At 39.8% G+C, this 20,703-nt stretch overlaps 1 protein-coding gene across 2 annotated transcripts in view; it reads left to right on the forward strand.

The window, feature by feature from the left end:
• Positions 1 to 20,703, forward strand: part of SNTG2 (syntrophin gamma 2) — a 618,654-nt gene that overhangs the window by 542,893 nt on the left and 55,058 nt on the right. For both annotated transcript variants that reach the window (XM_089686706.1, XM_089686707.1), the window contains exons 13-14: positions 10,283 to 10,354; positions 12,841 to 13,050. In XM_089686706.1, coding sequence (XP_089542832.1) covers positions 10,283 to 10,354; positions 12,841 to 13,050 — 282 coding nt within the window. The remainder of the gene's footprint in view (positions 1 to 10,282; positions 10,355 to 12,840; positions 13,051 to 20,703) is intronic.

The following is a 20,703-nucleotide window of genomic DNA, read 5'->3' on the forward strand; positions in this document are numbered from 1 at the left end:
GACAAGTGCACAAAAAAGGAACTACAAGCCCTTCCAACCAAAATAAAACAATATAAGTGCAGCGCTACAAACAATATTCAAATGACAAAAAATATAAACGATTGTCAGATATAGGAATGTTGAAGATGATAAACAGTTCAGTGAAGGGGGAATCACAGGGCATATAGGTGTAATCCAATCCCAGGAATAGATAAATTGCCTGCTTACCAGAAGCGCAATTTAAATGCGCATGTACAGATTACATGTAGCCGGAATCCCATGTAGGCGCTGCTTTCTAGTACCCAGATGGTCCGTCGGTGGTGGAACGATGCTGGCCTGGTCGGAACACACTGCACCTTGGATCCACACAGAGAGCCTAAAAATTGCTGGGGCTGAGGTATGGGAACTCAGTACCAGGTGCAAGGAGTAAAAATACTCATAGTGTAGTATGTTTTAAAATTATTTATTCAAAGCCATATAAATTTACAAAACGCATGCCTGCAGCCTGTAGCCAGTAAATGCAGCTTCAAAAAAAGATGATCCTATACACTGACCAGTAAAAACCATGGATGGGCCGCCGGACCTCCTGACCTGGCGGCGTAACGTCAAGGCGTGCAAAGGCTCCTCCTAGACGCGTTTTGTGTCAATACACGTCCACTGTAGGGGTGATGCCATGCATGCCTGACGTCTATTTGCCTCTTTATATGTTTAAAAATCGCGCCAAACCGCAATAGCGCCGCCTCGCTGACAATCGGCGCTACTGCGCATGCGCGGGCGCCATTTTTCTGAAGTTTGGGAACCTTAAAGATGGCCGCCGCGTGTCCCACTGCGCATGCGCGAACGGTCTGGTCGCCATTTTCTCGGTTGGATATAAACATCCAGCCGATCACCAGTGCGCCTGCGCGAACCGGGACGGCCGCCATTTTCCTGTGGATATTCAAATGCTAAGGAGGGGACTGGAGCCAGAATGACTGATCCACCGCTTACAAGGAAAACAGTCAGGCGACAGTCCCATAGATATTTAAAAGCTATATACCTCACAGGAGGGACTGCATAAATATACTCTTGGTTATTGGGGCATAAAAGATGATAGATATATGCCTCACAGGAGGAACTGCATATATATATTCTCCTTTTATTGGGACATAAAAAAAGGGGGAGGGGTCAGGTCTTATAATTCCTTGTAACCCATGGTGATATGACACATGTGCATGAAACACGGGCGCCCATCTAGCAGAGATCCACTATACGTACATATATGTATCCCTAAAGTAAATCATATAAGGTGTAAACCCAAAAAAATGTATATATAAAAATCGAAATAATAAAATATCAAAATAATAAAATATTCCATAGTCCTTAAATTAAAAAAAAACACATATAACATTCATATAAAAAATGTATACATCGTAAAGATGATAATTATGATGCGTCTACCGACATAACGCACCAGAATTACCCCCCTGGGCCCACTGGAATAAATGCGGATCCATAAGTACATAAAAATATCAAAACATCAAAGACCTCAATTACAAAGGAAGAAGATATAAAAAGGAGCATCTACAAGATGTTATAATTGATACATCAACACACATAAACGCATGTAGAGGAAGCGAATATTTAGAGATGAGATGACTGTTGACTGCAAAATCAATGATGGTCCATACATAGACCAATTTTTGGTGGAGACCATCTAAAATAACTATTCTGTGTCAGCAATCAATTAGCATTCTGGCATTTTTAGCAGGTTTGTAAATCTGCTTTCCTTATAAAATATGTCTTTATATCTTTCTCTAATGTTTGAAAAATTTAACTATCTAGAACTCTTCAAAGTTGTACAGCTGGTGCACCCTTTCCTCCCAAAACACATGGATTGTTAATGAGATGATAAGGAAGGCAGATCCTCCAATTTAGTAGTCATTTAGGAGCAGATATAATATGCTAAACATCTTTTCTTGGAGCACTTTTATTATTTATATAGACAGAAAAAAGAACCTAGTATATACTGAGTTGGCATTTGGCCACAATATATTTGTATCTGGATTGATTGTGTCTCACTGTCCGTTATTACCTGTCATTGCTTTTCTACAACTTGGCAATTGACTTTAAAACTTAAATTGAAGTTGATACCAAGTAAAAACTAATCTGAAGTTGACATAAGCTGATGATATAAAGTGGACACTGAACAGTCTGTTCCACAGTACACCTTAGGGCTACCCATCTGCCTATTGTGACTGCAATCACCTGTCAGTCTACTGGCCAGGTGTGAAATTATCTTTCCTGTGTTGTGGCATTAGAAAATATATTAAGATCATTTAATATTTTTGGTAGTTGAACACTCTGCGTCTGCATGTATGCATTCTGACAGTCTGCTTTCAGCACAGCACATATGCCCCTGTATGCAAGTACTGCTCAGATGTGAATAAATTGAAGTACAGCCATTCATTGACTGACAGGCTGCTAGCATCAGGCTGTGACTCCTCACAGATTTACACCTGAATGTGTGCTGTATGGCCTTCTTGAGGTATGAATGTACCCTTAGTGAGATTCATACTCACTTTATATCAAGACTGAAATGATGGGAAATCTTTCCAACAAGAACACAGACCAAAACATAGTTTCAATAAAGCAGGGAGAGGTTACTACTTCTGGTGGCATTTTAATTACCATCCATTCCTTCCTTTCTTAGTAATTCTTGTACAGGTGTCACAGTTATGGAAAGCGAGGGAAAAATCTCTCTAACTGGAACATAGACCAAAATAGAAAGCCATAGAAATGTTAAGACTTTGCCACTTTAACCAAAACTAAAAAGAAAAAAGGCTGAAGGTGGACGCCACTGTTGCATTCTTCAATTATTATTTTTTAACTACAGCTAGTATAAATATCTCAGTTTGTTTCAGTTTTAATATCTCAATCGATCTGTCTGTCTAGTTTCCTGAAATATTTTGCACAGCAGGATTTAGACTAGGAGTTGCACAGTGCTGAAAATGAACCATTGGGACCTTGGTGACAGGAGAGCAAAGCGATGGTTTCATCATTATTCTATCCTGCATCAGCTGTCTAAAACTAGCCATAGATGGATTGTTTTTTCATTCAGACAGTGGGCGGAACAAAGAAAAAAACAACAGATTCTTACATCCACACAAAGCGGCTAGAGGCATCATCCCCGTTGAGATATTGTATTGTGACCAGTGGTGCATTTAGGTTTTGTGCTGCCCTAGGCACCCATGCCTCCCATCTGGGAAAGCGTTCCACTACCCCCCAGGTGATAGAGAGAAAGACACTCATCTTCACAGCTCCAGACATCCCCGGGAATGAGAGTCAGGCTCTACATACACCATCAAGCAGCCCGCAGCCTCTCTCAGATCCCACCTGGTTCCCATGGTGTGCATGTCCCTTCTTTCCTCCCTTCTTCTGGTGCTGCCCCCTTGAAAAATGCCGCCCTAGGCAAGTGCCTTGTTTGCCTTGTGGTAAATACACCCCTGATTGTGACAATGGGGACTTTCCCTGTCAGAATACACTGATCAGTGAAAGTTTTCTAACAAGCCCATTCAATGGAATTGATTGTTAATTCGAATTCTGTTGAATGGAAGTGGCCACATATAGATTGAAATTTGTCCGGTCGATGCTCAACCAGTCAAATATCAATCCATCAATGGACAGCTTAAAGGATAAATTCACCTTTGGAACATGCTACATGTTCCACCTGTTTTCAGGATGGAACATGTAACAGCCTCTCTCCCACCTCCCAGTGACAACGGGGGATCTTCTCCTCACACCCACTGTCACTATTTGAAAATACCCACACTACTACATCATTCATTCACATTTTGCTGTGGATGAATGCCTACAAGTACCACCAGCTATTGCATCTGATGGCTTGTAGTTCTCAATGAAGTATGAGAGTGTTGGTGAGCGCTCTGGTAGTTCGTTGATCTTCCTATTCTCAGGTAACCGCCTGCCCTTACAAGGTACGAGCAGACAGCTATGCTGAGGGTCTGCAGGAGACGAGATTGCATCTGCTATCTGCTTATTATGTTGCAACACTCTGCAGGCTCCTTAAAAAAATATAATAGCACATTTTTTTACCTGAAAAGATGTGCATTTACTTATGTTTTTTCTTTTCTTACAAAAAGTGAACTTATCCTTTAGGTATAGGTTAGCTGTACTGTTTTTCTGCAGTGCAGAACGTGAGGTTACCTGTTTGTGTTGTCTGGAGGAGCTGTTTGGCGAATTACAAATCTTCTATGAATTTAGTTTTGTCCCTGGAGTTCAGGTTTACACCTTCTGATATAGTACACTCATTTCTAATTCATTCAGAAGGCTTTCAAAACTGCTCCAGATTCACAAGTTTAATAATCATGTTGCAAAGATGTACATATAAAATATAGTAACATGTTTCACCACGCTCTAATATTACTAAGTGAAAATTAATTCTTTCCACAAACCACAATATTAATTTGTTGATAAAAAGTTATATAAACTGTGGCATCCTTAGCATCTCTGCTGCAAGGTCTGCTCCTATTGTTGCTGCTGATTTTATATTTGAACGTATAGCGCCATCTAGAGACTAAAAAGGAGAAGGGGACTATTTACATGTAAAGGGCTTATGGAAATTCATATTTAACCACTTGCCCTCCAGAGGATTTACCCCCCTTTCCTGACCAGGCAAATTGTTGGCGTTACGGCTCTGCGTTATTTTTAACTGACAATTGTGCGGTCATGCAACGCTGCACCCAAATGCAATTTATGTTCTTTTTTTACCACAAATAGAGCTTTCTTTTGGTGGTATTTGAATGCCTGTGCATTTTTAATTTTTTGTGCTATAAAAAAAAAACTATTTTGAGAAAAAAAAACAATACTTTGGACTTTTTGCTATTAAACATGTCCAGTAAACAAATTTAAAAAAAATCAAGTTTTGTCATAAAGTTAGGTCAAAATGTATTCTGCTACATGTCTTTGCTAAAAAATATCCCAATACATGTAAATTAATTGGTTTACATGAAAGTTATAGTGTTTACAAATGGCGGTATATATAATGGGCTTTTTTTTTTCTAGTAATGGCGGTGATCAGCAACTTATATCAGGACTGCTGAACTGCGGCAGGAATTCAGACACTGGGGGGAACTAATTCAGACACTGGGAGGAACTGACTTGGTGTCACTGACATCCCCAGTGACACCAATACAGTGATCAGTGCTAATAAAAAGCACTGACACTGTACTAATGGCACTGGGCAGGAAGGGGTTAACATGTGGGGCGATCAAAGGGTTAGCTATGTGCCATTTTACATCATGTTCTGTGTTTGTGCTTCACTATAAGCACACTGCTTTGCATGGCTGTGTGTGCACAGCCATGCAAAGTAGTGTTCAGGAACTGACAGGGAGGAGAACTGTTTTGTTTGCTAACAGCTTCCCCCCCCTTGGATATCCTCAGCAATCACCGGGCATCGGCGAGTAATCACCGGGTGGGACCTGGTGATTGACAGCCGCAGCCCCGAATGGTGGCGTGGGTAGGGTGTGCGCGCCCCCTACCCGGAAATGCAAAATCATGTATATATACAAGATTTTGACCATAGTTGCCACACTGCAGCAGTATTTCTGCTATGGGGTGGAGCTAAAGCGGTTAAAATGCATTTGTAAAGCAATTTGGGAGTATATTCCTAGCTGATTATCTACATTTTCATGGAATCATTTATTTAAACTAAATAATATTATATCTACAAGCTAACTGAGAGATCCTGTCTGCAATATTCTGATACATTTTCTCTTGCTGAAGATTTCTATTGTAAACCTACTAAACTAACTCTACTAAACTGGCCTTTTGTTTCCTGCACGTATACAAACGGCTACTATACTTTCTTATATAATGCTTTGTAGCTGGACATTTGTTATGTGGGAGGGAAAAAGTATAAGGACATATTTATATAGTTCTAGTGATAATATTGCTTTTCAGATTGTAAGGGGGTTGCTATGGAAACAGCATGATGGCTACTAATTTTTGCAAATAAGTCAGACTGAAAATATAGTATTTTATATCATTTATTGTTATAATAAATACATAACTGTTTTAGTTTCTTACCATCTTATATCTTACAGTGCTTCTTTAATCAGTGGAATTAGAGTACACTGCCTATATAATGTCATAACAGGCATCCCCAGGTGTATTTACATTGCTTTTGCTATTTTCAAAAGCACTCTATGAGGCTTAAAAGGCATTTTTTTAAAGGCATTTTTTTTTTAGTTTTGGCATATTTCCCAACATTCTGAGATGGGAACGAGGGATATCCATAAGCAAATGTATGTAGGCATAGGACATGCGCAGCCGCCGCTGTGATCGCCTAAGTCTCAGTGCTCGCCAGCTAGTGCGTGTCGTCGATCTGCGCATGCGCGCACCTCCAAGCGGCCGGGATCCCTGACAGAGCGTCTTGGGTTTTGGAGGGATGCCTGTTTTTACAGAATACTAGTGGTTCACTACATTTCCATACTTTTCCCCTTTCAACTAATATGTGTCACTCAAATCTTATGTCTATGAGTGGATACGAGAATTGATCAGTTGTTAGAAGGCTGTTTGGAGCAGTTCAGTGGCATCTGGATAACTTGGAGAAGTTCTGCTTTTTTTAGTGCAGCAAAACTATGTTGTACAAGAAAAAAATTGCTTTTGTGGCCTCAGAGCATCTGACAAGTAGCTCCTTAACAATCGAAAATTGTTGTGTGCTCCTTTCTGACTTAAGGGAAGCTGGTTATGAGACGTATGTAGTTCAAGAAAGTGGAAAAATAGTGCTGGCTCTGTAAGGTTATCTTATTGATATTGCTATCTTAAAGTATTGATGTTGATGTTAATAATCTGGTTTCCAGGGCAGATGGCCTCTACACCCTAGATCATGGGTGTCAAACTGGCGGCCCTCCAGCTGTTGCCAAACTACAAGTCCCTTGAGGCATTGCAAGATTGACAGTTACAAGCATCACTCTGAAAGGCATGATGGGACTAGTTTTTCAACAGCTGGAGGGCCGCCAGTTTGACACCCCTGCCTTGGAGGATCTCCATGGCCTCTTTGCTTGTGGTGTAATATAAGAAAAATATAAGCTGAAGTGACACACCACTGCTCCAGAAACAACTTTAATCCATATACAGTCAGGGGGATGCCCCAAAACGCATTGCCACTGTTTGGATTATCCTCTTGACTTTTAGTGGAAAATATGTATCTGGACCTCTTAGCAGTGATATGGCACTTCAATTTACATTTTTTATACATGAGAAATATTCAGGGGCTGTCAGTAACTCAGTAAAATTTGAAGTCTAGCATTTTGGGAGAGGTTAATAATGACAGCCTACATATTCCTCAACACAGGCATCATTTAAAAACAGATTTAAACCATTCTATCCTTTACAGCCAAGGAAGCTGCCATCTTAGCCTCTGTTTAATCTGAAGTTGCCATGGTGTTTCTTATGTGATCAGTTATGATACCAGTTATTTGATGACTTGATAGTTCAATTGAGAACACAAGCAACTTTGACAGTTTACATTCATGGTATGCCTTGAATGTAACTGTTATGGGAAGTAGTTAATATGATGGGTTTAGTTACGCTTAAAAGCAGTACTAAAGCTAAAATGAAAAAATTGCTTACAGGCAGGTTTTTTATTGCAGAAGAGACATGCAATGTCTCTTCTGCAATAAAATACACTTATGCACATACCTGCCTGTTCAGAACCCAGTTTACATTCCAACATGCTGCCTTTGTGCCGGTATGACTGCACTCCTGGAACATGGGCAAGAATGATGTCATATTGTGCCGGCCAATAAAGATGGTCAAATATCAGCACCTGGAAGACACCAGGGAAAAAATGCTGACACCAGCAAGGGACTTCATGGACATCGGACTGTTAGAACTACAGTTAGTATTTTACCTTTAATTTTGTCTAAAGTCCTTCTGTAAATGGAGTTTTGCATTTTCCTGCTGAAAAAGAAAAAGCCTTTTAAAATACACCTGTCTTTCTGCGTATGCCAATTACCTGGCTTGACAGTGGTATAACAATATGGGGCCCTGGGGGGTTATTGAGGCAAATTAACAAAGAACATCTATGTTCATGTGAAGATTACACAAACACAGTATTGTAACATTAAGGACTGGAGAGGTTACTGTTGACACTGACCTTGTATCCCCTTGTTACATTTCTAGTCAAGAACTGCTTGCATCAGACATACAGGAGGAGAATTCACAATCATTGTCACTAGTCACAGATCCTACTTTGCAGGCTGTGCAGTAAGGAACATTTATTACGCTGTCTTTATAATGTAGGATTATTGCTATCAAAATGTCTGCTCATCCTGGCCAGCACTGGATTTAACCCTATATATCTAATGCTGTTTTCCTTAAGAAATCTATGTGTCTCTTCAGCTAAAAACTGCCACAGTTGTTTGCAGTTCTTCCAAAAGGAAGGCCATTAGATGGTGCAGACTATAATAAGCAATACGTAGCTCTATCAGCTTATCAGCTCTTTTTAGGGGAAATAATATGCTATATTCCACATTCAATTTGCAAAGAATATACACTATATTGCCCAAAGTATTGGGACTCCCTTCCAAATCATTGTATTCAGGTGTTCCAATCACCTCCATGGCCACAAGTGTATACAATCAAGCACCTAGGCATGTGGTTTGCTTCTACAAACATTTGTGGAAGAATGGGTCGCTCTCAGGAGCTCAGTGAACTCAAGCGTGGTACCGTGATAGGTTGCCACCAGTGCAATAAGTCCATCCATGAAATTTCCTTGCTACTAAATATTCCACGGTCAACTGTTAGTGGTATTATAACAAAGTGGAAGCAACTGGGAACAACAGCAACTCAGCCACTAAGTGTTAGGCCCTGTAAAATGGCAGAGCGGGGGCAGTGCATGCTGAAGCGCACAGTGTGCAAAAGTTGCTGTCTCCAGAGTCAATAGCTAAAGACCTCCAAACGCATGTATCCTTGAGATTAGCACAATAGTGTGTAGAGAGCTTCATGGAATGGGTTTCCATGGCCGAGCAGCTGCATCCAAGCCTTATATCAACAAGTGTAATGCAAAGTGTCAGATGCAGTGGAGTAAAGTACGCCGCCACTGGATTCTAGAGCAGTGGAGACATGTTCTCTGGAGTGACGAATCACGCTTCTCTGTCTGGCAATCCCATGGACATGTCTGGGTTTGGCAGTTGCCAGGAGAAGGATACTTGCCTGACTGCATTGTGCCAAGTGTAAAGTTTGGTGGAGGGGGATTATGGTGTGGGGTTGTTTTCAGGAGTTGGGCTTGGCCCCTTAGTTCCAGTGAAAGGAACTCTTAAGGCGTCAGCATACTAAGACATTTTGGACAATTTCATGCTCCCAACTTGGTGGGAACAGTTTGGGGATGGCCCCTTCCTGTTCCAACATGACTGCACAAAAGTGCACAAAGCAAGGTCCATAAAGACATGGATGAGCAAGTTTGAGGAGGAGGAACTTGACTGGTCTGCGCAGAGTCCCGACCTCAACCTGATAGAACACTTTTGGGATGAATTAGACTGCGAGACTGCAAGCCAGACCTTCTCGTCCAACATCAGTGACTGACCTCACAAATGTGCTTCTGGAAGAATGGTCAAACATTCTCATAGACACACTTCTAAATATTGTGGACAGCCTTCCCAGAAGAGTTGAAGCTGTTATAGCTGTAAAGGGTGAGCCAACTCAATATTGAACCCTACGGACTAAGACTGGGATGCCATTAAAGTTTATGTGTGTGAAGGCAGGCGTCCCAATACTTTTGGCAATATAGTGTAGCTTGAAAACATTTGATTTTTTTTAGCACAGAACAAATTTATTTATATACAACTTTATTAGGCACAGAATCATTTTAACAACAGATTTACTATATGGGTGTTTATTATGGATTCATAATGGATTTCATATACTTCTTGATGATTGGAGCAGAAAACTAGCATTGATCTGATTGGCTCAGTACAGTTGAGAGCTTAGTTGTATGTACTGTTCCATAAAAATGAAATGTAGAGTACTGTGAGCACTGAGTCTGACTCCACAGTACCCACCCTGCTTGGTAAACATTAGAACAACTAAAAGACAAAGCACAAGTACTGGGTGCCTATTACATCCAGGGCCAATATATCAAGACTAAATAGCAATAACAAACGATTAGAGCATTTTCGACCCATACTAAATACTTGTCCATGGAATTGTCTTATTACATGTTTAAACCATACCAGCCCTAACTGTTTTGGATTTTTTTGTACCGAAAAAAAAAAGAAATGTCTAGTTATGCTCTCTTGTTTCTTAGGTTAGCACGCTTGACTGGGTACGAGCTGAAAAAATGTATAACCTCTGTGAGGTTCTCTTTAAAGTTAGCAAGGTAGGTGTTCTTTTATTAAATATGATTAAGAGATTGAGACTTTTCTTTAGCTTGTCATGATGTGTTATCTATATTCTGTTTAATTATTTATGATGTTAGGTATTAAACTTGAAATATGGCCTTTTTTGAATAACCCTGACCCCCCCCCCCCCCGACCTATACCCTCTATAGCAGTGGTTTCTAAGCTACGGCCCTTTGCTTGCCTTTATCTGGTCCTTGGGGCACTATTTATCCTACCAACACCAACAATGGGCATAATTCTTACCACTGACACCAACGATGGGGCATTATTCCTTCTTTAACTGATACCAATAATAGGGCATAATTCCTGCCACTGACACCAATGATGGGGCACTATTGCTTCCACTGACACCAACGATGGGGCATTATTCTTCCTAATGAGACCAGCGATGGGACACTTTTCCTTTCCAATGACACCAACAATTGGGCATAATTCCTGCCACTGACACCAACAATGGAGCACTATTTCTTCCACTGACACCTGTGTGGGGGACTATACCTCCCTTAAATACTAAAGATTGGGCTTTGTTTACTCCCACTGATGCCATGACATTTTTTTCTCTCACTGGCCACAATCTGAACCCTCTAAAATGTAAAGAACGGTAAACTTTATTTTGGAAAGTTTAGAGACACCCTGGTTTATAGTATTGAAACGGTGTATTGAAAGACCACATTTATTTTTTCATGCATACCTGGGTTAAAAATGTCTGGAAAAAAGCAGGGCATACTTTAGAAAAATATTTGTATTTATTTTAAACAAATAAAAAGTACATAAAACTAACCCAGTAAGTGATTAACTTTTGTTAAAATTAAAAACACAGGTCAGCATCCTCCTAAGGTATTATCTTCATTCATATTATAACATGCATAGATCTGATATCTCAGTCCTGGCAAATTTATTTTCAAATGTTTAGTGAATGTTCTGTAAATGTGCAGGGAATGTAACATTCATCCTCTATTTAATAGGAGAACTGCTGCAGTAAGCACCGTTTCCTGTTTAAGAACAGATTCTGCCCAATGTCAGGGAATGTGGTTCACCCAGCAAATGTGAATATGCTTTGAATGTTAGGTGAAAGATTTTTTTAACATTTTGTTAATTAAAACCTGGCTCTGTTTTGCCATACTCATGTGCTGATTAGTCCATGAATATCCAGTCTTGGATTTATGGATTAAAAGGTGGCAGCCCTACCTCTATTGTATCAATATGATAGCATGATTAAAGTATTAGAAATAGAAGAATAAATGTATATCCCCAACTATTATGCTAAGTACTGAATTACAGGCTTGTTTGTTTTGACGCTGAGCAGCTGAAGAAAGAGAACAAAATTGGAGTAAAATCTGAGTTGACCATAAATGCTCCAGAAATAGAGGTATTGCCTGCAGCAATAAAGAATGCCTTGTCTGGTTCATTGACAGGTTTATGTGGATGATTAGTTTTCTTTGCTTCTATTTTCATAAATAAGTCCCATGAACTCTTGGCACTTTTATCTTTGTTGCTGCACATTGAAACAAAATTTAATAGGTTGTAGAATACAGTTCTTAAAGCAGTATTAAACTCAAAAACAAATAGTTAATACAAAATGATTATATTGCTGCTTACTATTTCTTAGATGCGTTGGCAGCTTTAAGCTTTTTTCCCTTTATTTTCATCTAGTGATCCAACCAGTAACACACTTCTTGTCGTAGGCTGTCTCCTCTCTGGATGGAGCAACAGTGGAGACACCTTTAGACAGCAGCATTGTCAGTCTTTAGAGAGGATATTGTTGGATGCACTAGCAGATTTAGATGGACTTGACTAATAAATTAAACCAAACTCTAGCTAACATTTTTTTTGGCAGCTACAGCAACAGTTTTATTTTTCCTTTTCAAATAAAGGTTTTAAATACATGACCATTGTTTTAATTTTCACATTCTTTTTGTTCATTTTTCTGGCAGGCACCCCCACTGAGGTCTATTGGGGCCAAAAACACTTGAAGCTTACTTTTTCAAGCTGCAAGCTGCAATCCATGAGAACAGGCTGTGGAAAAAGACTGTTCTAAATAAACCCAAGCAGAGTAGTATTGCAATTTGATACAAAATCCTTTATTACAAATCTTACATAAAAAAGTGAAACCTTGCAAGGTAATCAAACAAATAAAACACATAACAGTAAGTTTAAAATAAGCAGTCCGGACTGCAATATAACCAGGTCGTCAGTTAGGTGTGAACAGGCACAAATGAAAACCATAGGACTTTAGTTGTTGAGCATTTTGGAACATCAAGCTAGGAAACACTCAGGTGTGAATGGGGACTAAAGGGTGTTTTCATATGAAGGTGTGCATCAGTGCATTATCTCCACCCACTCAGACAGAGGATTGTATAAATCCAAACAATCAATGAGATTGCAGCCTATCATTTTGTACAAGTGACTTTTATGTAGAAGCACCATACCATGACTTGCTTTGACATCCAAATGTCTATTTTAGGTTTGGCCTGCTGATGAAATCTGGATTCAAGAAAATCTCTATTTAAATATCAGTCAGAGTGAAGATTTTGAAGAACAGCGACCGTACTGTTTTAGTGTGTTGGTTGGTTATGGAAAAAGCCATTACTTTAGCACGGAGTTGGGCAGTGATCTACCGGTGTGGGACAGATCGTTTCAGAAATCAATCTTCATGGAAGTGCAAAGAGCTGGAGTAAGTAGTGCCAAAATCAAGTTTTCTTCCCTACTGCTACACAATTGTCCTTTGGTTTTTTTAAAGAGCAGCTTGACCCAAGGCCATTTTGAATAGAATAAAAATAGGCTAGAAACTGGGTAATACATTACCTGTGATTTTCAGTCTAGCTCTAGATCTGAATTACAATATGCATTCCATGATCCCATAATTAATGAATATTACTGCATCTCTGCTGTCTCCCAAGGTGTGGGAGTGTGTACCACAGCACCCATCTGGAACCAAAGGTGGAATGGACTAGCCTTAAACATTTTTATTGATGACCGGTTTTCTTAAAATCAGACCTTTGCTCAGTATTTGCATTTCTCGTCTAGGTGAGAATGATGTTGAACCCCACCCATTCACTCTCACAATGCTTGCATACTGCCAGATTATGCCAGTGTGCAAATGTGCCACAAGTATTTGTGACCCGCTGGGACCCCATGTTTGCGTTGTCTTTGTACATGTGCTGGAAACCCCCCCACCCCACCCCACCCCACCCACTGTGTGCAGATGAGTCCCAAGATAGCTGATCCAGTGATGGGGGAAAGGCCAACATTACAGGGAACTAAAGTTTCTCTTTAAGTTATAGTCTTTTATTTGTAAAATACACAGACAGTTCTTGCCAGGCATCTGTATTACACAAGGGACATATAGGCACGCTTTGTAACTGAGTTTTGCTTAAGCTTTCCCCTGCTAAACTACAAAACTTCTGATCTCCACTATAAATAGGGATGTGTTCTCTAGTCCAAGGGGAGTACTGGGCAGGGCTGATAACGCTGGCTTGGATTTTAGTACAGCACTATCAGCTCAAACAGGAAGTTATGAGAATACTGGATTTCTGGTAGATCACCAATTACTTTTCCTGTACTTGCAGTTTTTAACCCCTGCCTGCCGCCTGCTGGCCCTTTAAGAGGATCTAAATGCTGGGAGGCAGAGGCAGGCATTCCAATCATGTGATCTCTGTGATTGATGGTCACATTATTGTAGAGCTCCCAATCACAAGTATTCATAGGGAGCTTTCTGGTACCCATTTGATACTGTGCTGAGAGCATGCTCTTAGTACAGTAAAGTGTTTACCTAGAGCTATATATATGCAGCGTTAAAGCTTACCAGCCGAGAGGCCGCATATATACTCAAGGTTGGCTTAATGGTTTAAGAGACAAAGTGTGGAAATGTACTTGTATTGCAGAGATGTTTTCAGCTACAAATACTGTAAATGCTGACTTTTATAAATTAGATACTTACCAGTCCATGGATTGAAGCTCTGTCTTCCCACAGTTGAATCTAATAATGGCTGCAGGTCTCCAGTGCCACAATCATGGATTTGGGAAGCGGCTGTGACTTTCTAAAGAATCACAGCAGGCTTCCTACTGTACACGAAATTGCATGGTGCAGTTAGACATGTCCTGCAGTCACATGTCCAAGCAGACTTCAGGCAGGAATGGGGGTTGGGACAAGGCGGGTATTGAGGAAGTGGGAGCGCATAGCAATAAAAAAAAAGTACTCGCCCCCTCCCCTCCATAAACCTGCAGCACAGTTACAGGCTGGGGGGAAGGGGAAAATTACCATAGTTCACTTTTTGAGTGAAGATCCACTTTAAGGTCTATTATATAGCATATACAGTAGATCCTTGTACCCATTCTACCTGTATTTCCATATTATAGAATGTTTGTACTGTTTGTGGAGAACTGCAGAGCACAAAAGACAGCCATGTAGCAGTACTGTTTTTTTTTTTTACATTTTTTAAAATTTCTGTCCATAATTTCCGTAAGATAGAGAGACATGAGCAAGAAGTTTAGAAGCAGTCTGGCTTTTTTAGTTTGATAGCATCTGAATACTATCTAAGGTCTTTAGCTTGATTGACTATAGGGGCAGTATATCATCTACGCTCCTCACATGATATAGAATGCTACCATATATCCATGTACCATGCAAATGTAATAGACCTCATAGGCTTACAAAGCATAGTTATTAAGAGTAGTATGATCAATTTTTCACTACAATTTTGCCACTAGATAATTTGTCACATTTTTAACTTACAGTCACCAAATGCATAGTTCATCCAATTAAGCACTGTAGAGATCAAACCGGCTTGCATATCATAACACACATTCAGCTAATTTCATGGGAAGAGTTTAGGGCAGAGTCATTATATGCATCCTGAAACATTCACTCCCTTCACATTTTGTTGCAAAATGTTATATCTCTCACAAATAGCAGAGGTGAATATGGTTGAACTGGAAAATGTCTGAATTCAATATTTTATATTGTTATACCCCTGTATTAATTATAATCTATGAGATTTAACTGGCAGTTAAAGCTCAACCCCGGACAAGTAAAAAAAAATATATCCCTTGCAGTGGGACTGGGCCCTCGCTGCAAGGGTTGCTTGCTCATTTTGTTTACAGGGGAGGAGAAACAGTTTTACTTAGCCCCCATCATCCATCCGTGGGCTGTTCCTCAGTGTCCTCATGTCCAGTACAGGGCTGTGGAACCTGCTCTGCTCTTGATGACGTCCGGACTTCAAACCAAGGAGTGTGGGAGTGCAGTTGCTAGGGGAACTGGTCTAGCCACGGGGAGTAGCAGAGGATCAGGTAAGTATAGCTCCTTTTATATTTCTCCTAGGCATAAGCAAGCAATTAAGTTACAGGTAGGTGCAGCCTAGTGCAGCAACAATAAACACATTGAGTCCAATTGCAATTCACAAAATGAGTACTGAAGGAATGGCTAAAAAATACAAGGAGCCAAGCAGGGAGGCACACAGCTGGGAACACTCTCAGTTCTGTGCAAACTTGTAGCTTGGAGCAGGTTCTGATCCCACAACAGCGTCTGTTCCTGAGGGCACAATGCACCCTGGCCAGTCTGAGCCCAATGGGGGGGGGATTCTGAAGAAGGATGCCTCAAAGAACCAAAGAAACCATAGAGAAACCAAGTTTTCTCGACTTCTTCTCCAACTTCAGTACTGGTTCGGCCGAGTGCCACCTATAGTGGTGGACTGGGGCTGCACCTGCTTGCAAACTCTTGCAGTGCGAGTTAGGCTTTAAAGTGATATTAAAGTCAACTTTTGTTTTTAATAAACATAACAAGCATGTCATAATTACCTGTTCTGTGCATTGGTTTTGCACAGAGCAGCCCCGATCGTCCTCTGGTCAGGTCCCTCCCTCCTGCCTAGTGCCCACAGAGCAGGCAGCTTGTTATGGGGGCACCCAATCAGGCTCGCTCCCGAGCCACTGCTCTGTGTGTCCATTCACACACAAAGCCGTGGCTCAACCCTGTCCCCTCTCTCTCCTCATTGACTCACTGTCACTGACTCCCACTGCTATCTCAGCCAATGAGGAGGGAGAGACCCAGGAGAGCCAAGGCTCCTGTGCACATCACTGGATTGCGATGGGGCTCAGGTAAGTATTAGGGGTGCTGGGGGGACAGCTGCACACATAAGGTTTTTCACCTTCATGCATAGAATGCATGAAAGTAAAAAACCTTCAGTCCTTGGAACCACTTTAAGCATACAAATCATGGCACATAGGTATTTCTCTCTTCTCAGTTTGAGTAAAGAGTAGAGACCCTTTAAATCAACGCCTGTTAACCCCAAAGATGTGCAGAATGGTACTACAATTGAAGCAAAGAACAAAAATGTTAATTCAATGGCACCACGGTTTCCATTCTCTTTCCTGCAGTATTACCATTCTGAGTGTGATTTAAGCAACTGTTAATGCTTATGGAGTCACTGGACCTTAACATTTAAGTTTATAATTCAATTACTGAAAAATGCAATTTAGGCTGTAATTAAGTTTAACAGAAGATTACAGGGGGTGGGGGGACAGGTTCATACTGAAACGTGTCTGCTTTGGTGAACATCGTTGCTTTATTTTTATCTCTTAAGCTACTACTATATCATTTCCATCACATTAAATTATTTCAGCTCATTCAACTTTAAGACAACTTCAGTGTACTTGTTTCCAATGATGCTTCCATTGTGTATTTTAGTCTCTAATTATAAAAAGAAAAGTTAATATTACAAAAGTATAAATTATTTAGACTCTAATGAAAGAATATACAGTAATATATAGAGACTTAGGTTAAAGATTAATTCTAGGCAGATATAAAAGACACACATTATTACAGCTCTATGATCATTTATGCATCATGACATTTTTAAATGCAAGCAGAATAAATAACTGAATTTGACCTGGTATCAGCTTCTTGCAAACTACTGTATAGCAGGGCTGGAGTGTGAGAGGAAAAATCAGAACAAAGAACCAATCAGTTCATGTGCTGCCAAGAAACATGCTGGTAGAAGGAGAAAGCAGAGTGACAGAGAAAAGAGGCGAGCTCATCACTGTGCTGTGCTGTGCTTCCTTTCACTGCCCAGTCATAGGAGTCTAGAACAAACTGGGCTCAGAGGAAGTGGGTTGTATAATGTTGACTAGACTGAGGACATCTAGGCAGACAAATGTCAGAAATGAATGTAAATATTGCAGCAAAAGGTGATTTGTTATGTTATCTTTTGATATGCTATATATTTGTATCTAGTTATTTTTGACTGGCATTATGCTTAAACAATACAGGTATACATTGCTTCCAACTTCCAACTGTCCCACAGTTTTAGTCCAGAAGGAAGCAAAATAAGCACGCTTCTGGGCCACCGGGATGAATGTTCACTCTCTGGGGAAAAATAAATCCTTCCTGACCTCACAATGGCATCAGTTCCTCAAAAAAAGAAAACATTTTTTATTTTTGGATAGTGTGAAGAGGGATTGTAACACCTTTCAGGTTTATATGTGTCCTTGTTTGGGAGAGACACCCTCTCTATTTGCCCTGTTTACTGTTATTGCCAAAAGTGAAAGTTAAACTTAAATCCTGAATTTTGAGTTGTCACAAGAACAGAGGAGAACTCTTCAAATGGGGACACTAGCTCTGAAGACAACCAGGGACTGCCAGGGACTGCCTCACTTTTGGGGCATTTCCTCTCACTTCATAATGTGTCTATGGGATAGAAACTGAAGGGAAATCTCAACAAAGGGACACAGATGGCAAAAATAAAGCCATCAGAGGTCTATCTGAAATTGAAAAAAAAAAAGGTTTGCTTTTAGTTTCAGTTTAAGGAAATCATCCATTTTTCAAATTCTATTAATTACTTTGCATAATAAATAAAAAACTGTGCAAATACCCAAACCTAATTGTGTACAAAACGGCAAACACACCAAGAGGATATCCCCTCTAAATCACAAATCCAAATAAATCTCTAGTGTTGCACTAAGTGAAACATAAACTAAATAAAAAACAAAAAATGTTGCATCAATAATATACAGTTAACATATATCCAATGAAGAACAGAAAAAAAGAAGTGCTCAATAGTGAACCAATGCCAGAAATTGAAGTGCAAGTAAGGTTAACATATATGGAACAGTCCTTGTAGGGTATATAGAACAGTCCCCTTGTTCCCGGGTGAGTAGCTAAAAGTCTTCATTCCAATATAACCACCAACGTGAATACTGCACCACTGTGGTGACAAATTGGAGGGTTACCAGTTCCTTTGACCCCTTGACTAGTGGGTCAACAAACACCTAATCTAAATATTTCCATCCAGATTCATATAACTCAAATCAGATCACATGTATCATCAGAGGCTCCTCAAACCATCCCAATCTTGTGGGGTTGACCTACACTCCATTTCTTAGATGTAGTGACTGTATTTGATTTCTTTTTTCAGGTTTTTTTGCCTTATTCTCACGTGGTGTGCCACTTCCCTTCCTAGTTTTAGAAAACACACACTCATGTACTGTATCAATCCAACAGCCATTTACTTGTACCATTTAATATGACTGCATGATATAGTTTGTGATCACCACCTCACTAAATCCTACCGATACCTGTGCAACTGCTGCGCACACCCCAGCATCAGATGCCGCACAGGTATCAGTAGGATTTAGTGAGATGGTGATCACAATCAAACTATATCATGCAGTCATATTAAATAAATAAAAACCTGTACATTTGCATCTGTTCGTTAAAATAAATAGGAATTGATAGCAATTTGTATTAGTAGGACCAATGATAATGTGACTGAAAAGCCTGCATTTATAATATGTAAACCCACATGAGAGCCAGAATTCTTTGTCATTTGTACAAAATTTGTTCTGTCCATTCTAATAACAAGGGGAACCTCTCAAGGGGCGTCCGTTTAACAGCTGTTTATGTTAATATATGAAAAGACTGAATGATTAATATAATGAGCAGGAAATACAAGCTTCAGAAACCAATTATTCAGACTCACTGATTTATATCTACCCCACCACTAATAGAATTATATATGATATCAAAAGCAGAGGAAACACTTCAGTCCCTTGAAGATCGATGTGGGTTAGCCAATATGGGCTTTTAATCACTGAAGTAACATTTAAGCTTTGCTCAATATTCATGGTTTTCAATTTGCTTGAACATAGAGTTCTGTGATTTTTGCTCATCAGGTGGAGTTTGATATATTACATGGCATGCTGAAATTAACAGGGAATTTAACACGTACAGAAAAAAACTGTTTAGATCACAGCATGGAGCCAATACACCCCCTTCTGCTCTGGCTTTGATGGTTCCTTTGAAGATGGTTGCTATATGCTTTACAAATCTGCATATATTGATTACCACTTCCCTTCTGGAGCAATGTTTTCATTTTTTTACATGTTTTTGACTATAAAATAATTTAACCCCCCCCTCCCCAAAAAAAACATTATAGAGGCCTTGCACAATAAAAAGATGGTAGTTTCAATTTCTTATATTACATGATATTTGCACAACTTTTTATCAAATCTATATTTTCAGGAAAATGCTCACTAAAATTATTTTTATTGCATACAAATTTGAATCAATATATTTTTGTACAGAATAAATATTAAGGTAGCATTGAGGAAGTAGATAACAAATATGTCAAGTTTCCAAACTGCTTGTCCCCGCAAAATAGCAAAATATTACTGCACTCAAAGTCATCAGTAGGTGACGCTTTAATCGCCTTTACAACTCATCGGGTTAGAGTTAACCTTAAGCGGGAGACCTAGAATTAGAATGAATTCTCTGATTCTGGCATGCATGTCAATATATAATGCGTGGAGAAACAATTTACATACACGTGTGCACTACATGTGTTCATATGTGTGGGGTAATGGGGTGACGGGAATATTTTTGTTAATGTATTTATTATATTTTAAATTTTTAACCCCTTTTTTAACATTGAACTTTATTACTATCACAAGGGGGCTAACAATCCAGGTAATCTTTATGGAGACATTAGAGGTTTATTAGACCCTGTCTCCCCTGCTCTGAGCTCCAGCTGATCATGAACAGACTGTATTTGATACTTTTCAGCTGGGATTTTGACAATCCTGGACACGCAAATGCTGAAACTGTCAAAACGCAGAATAGATCGGGGACTGAATTTCCCCCCAGCTCTTCCTGCTTGCCGTCCTGATGCTGTTTTTTATGGTCCTGGCTCCTGGGAGGAACAGGAGAGCTCGGGAATAACTGTATGGGGGGGTGTACACCCCACAAACACATAAAGGTAACTGCTGCTGCCATGAACTTGTTCGATGTTTTCAGATTTTGGATGTGTTAGACACGTCTATGTAGGTTACATGTTTT

The sequence above is a fragment of the Staurois parvus genome, unplaced genomic scaffold (assembly GCF_062004578.1).
Source record: "Staurois parvus isolate SC_StPar_1 unplaced genomic scaffold, SC_StPar_1.0 ptg000409l, whole genome shotgun sequence".
NCBI lineage: Eukaryota > Metazoa > Chordata > Amphibia > Anura > Ranidae > Staurois > Staurois parvus.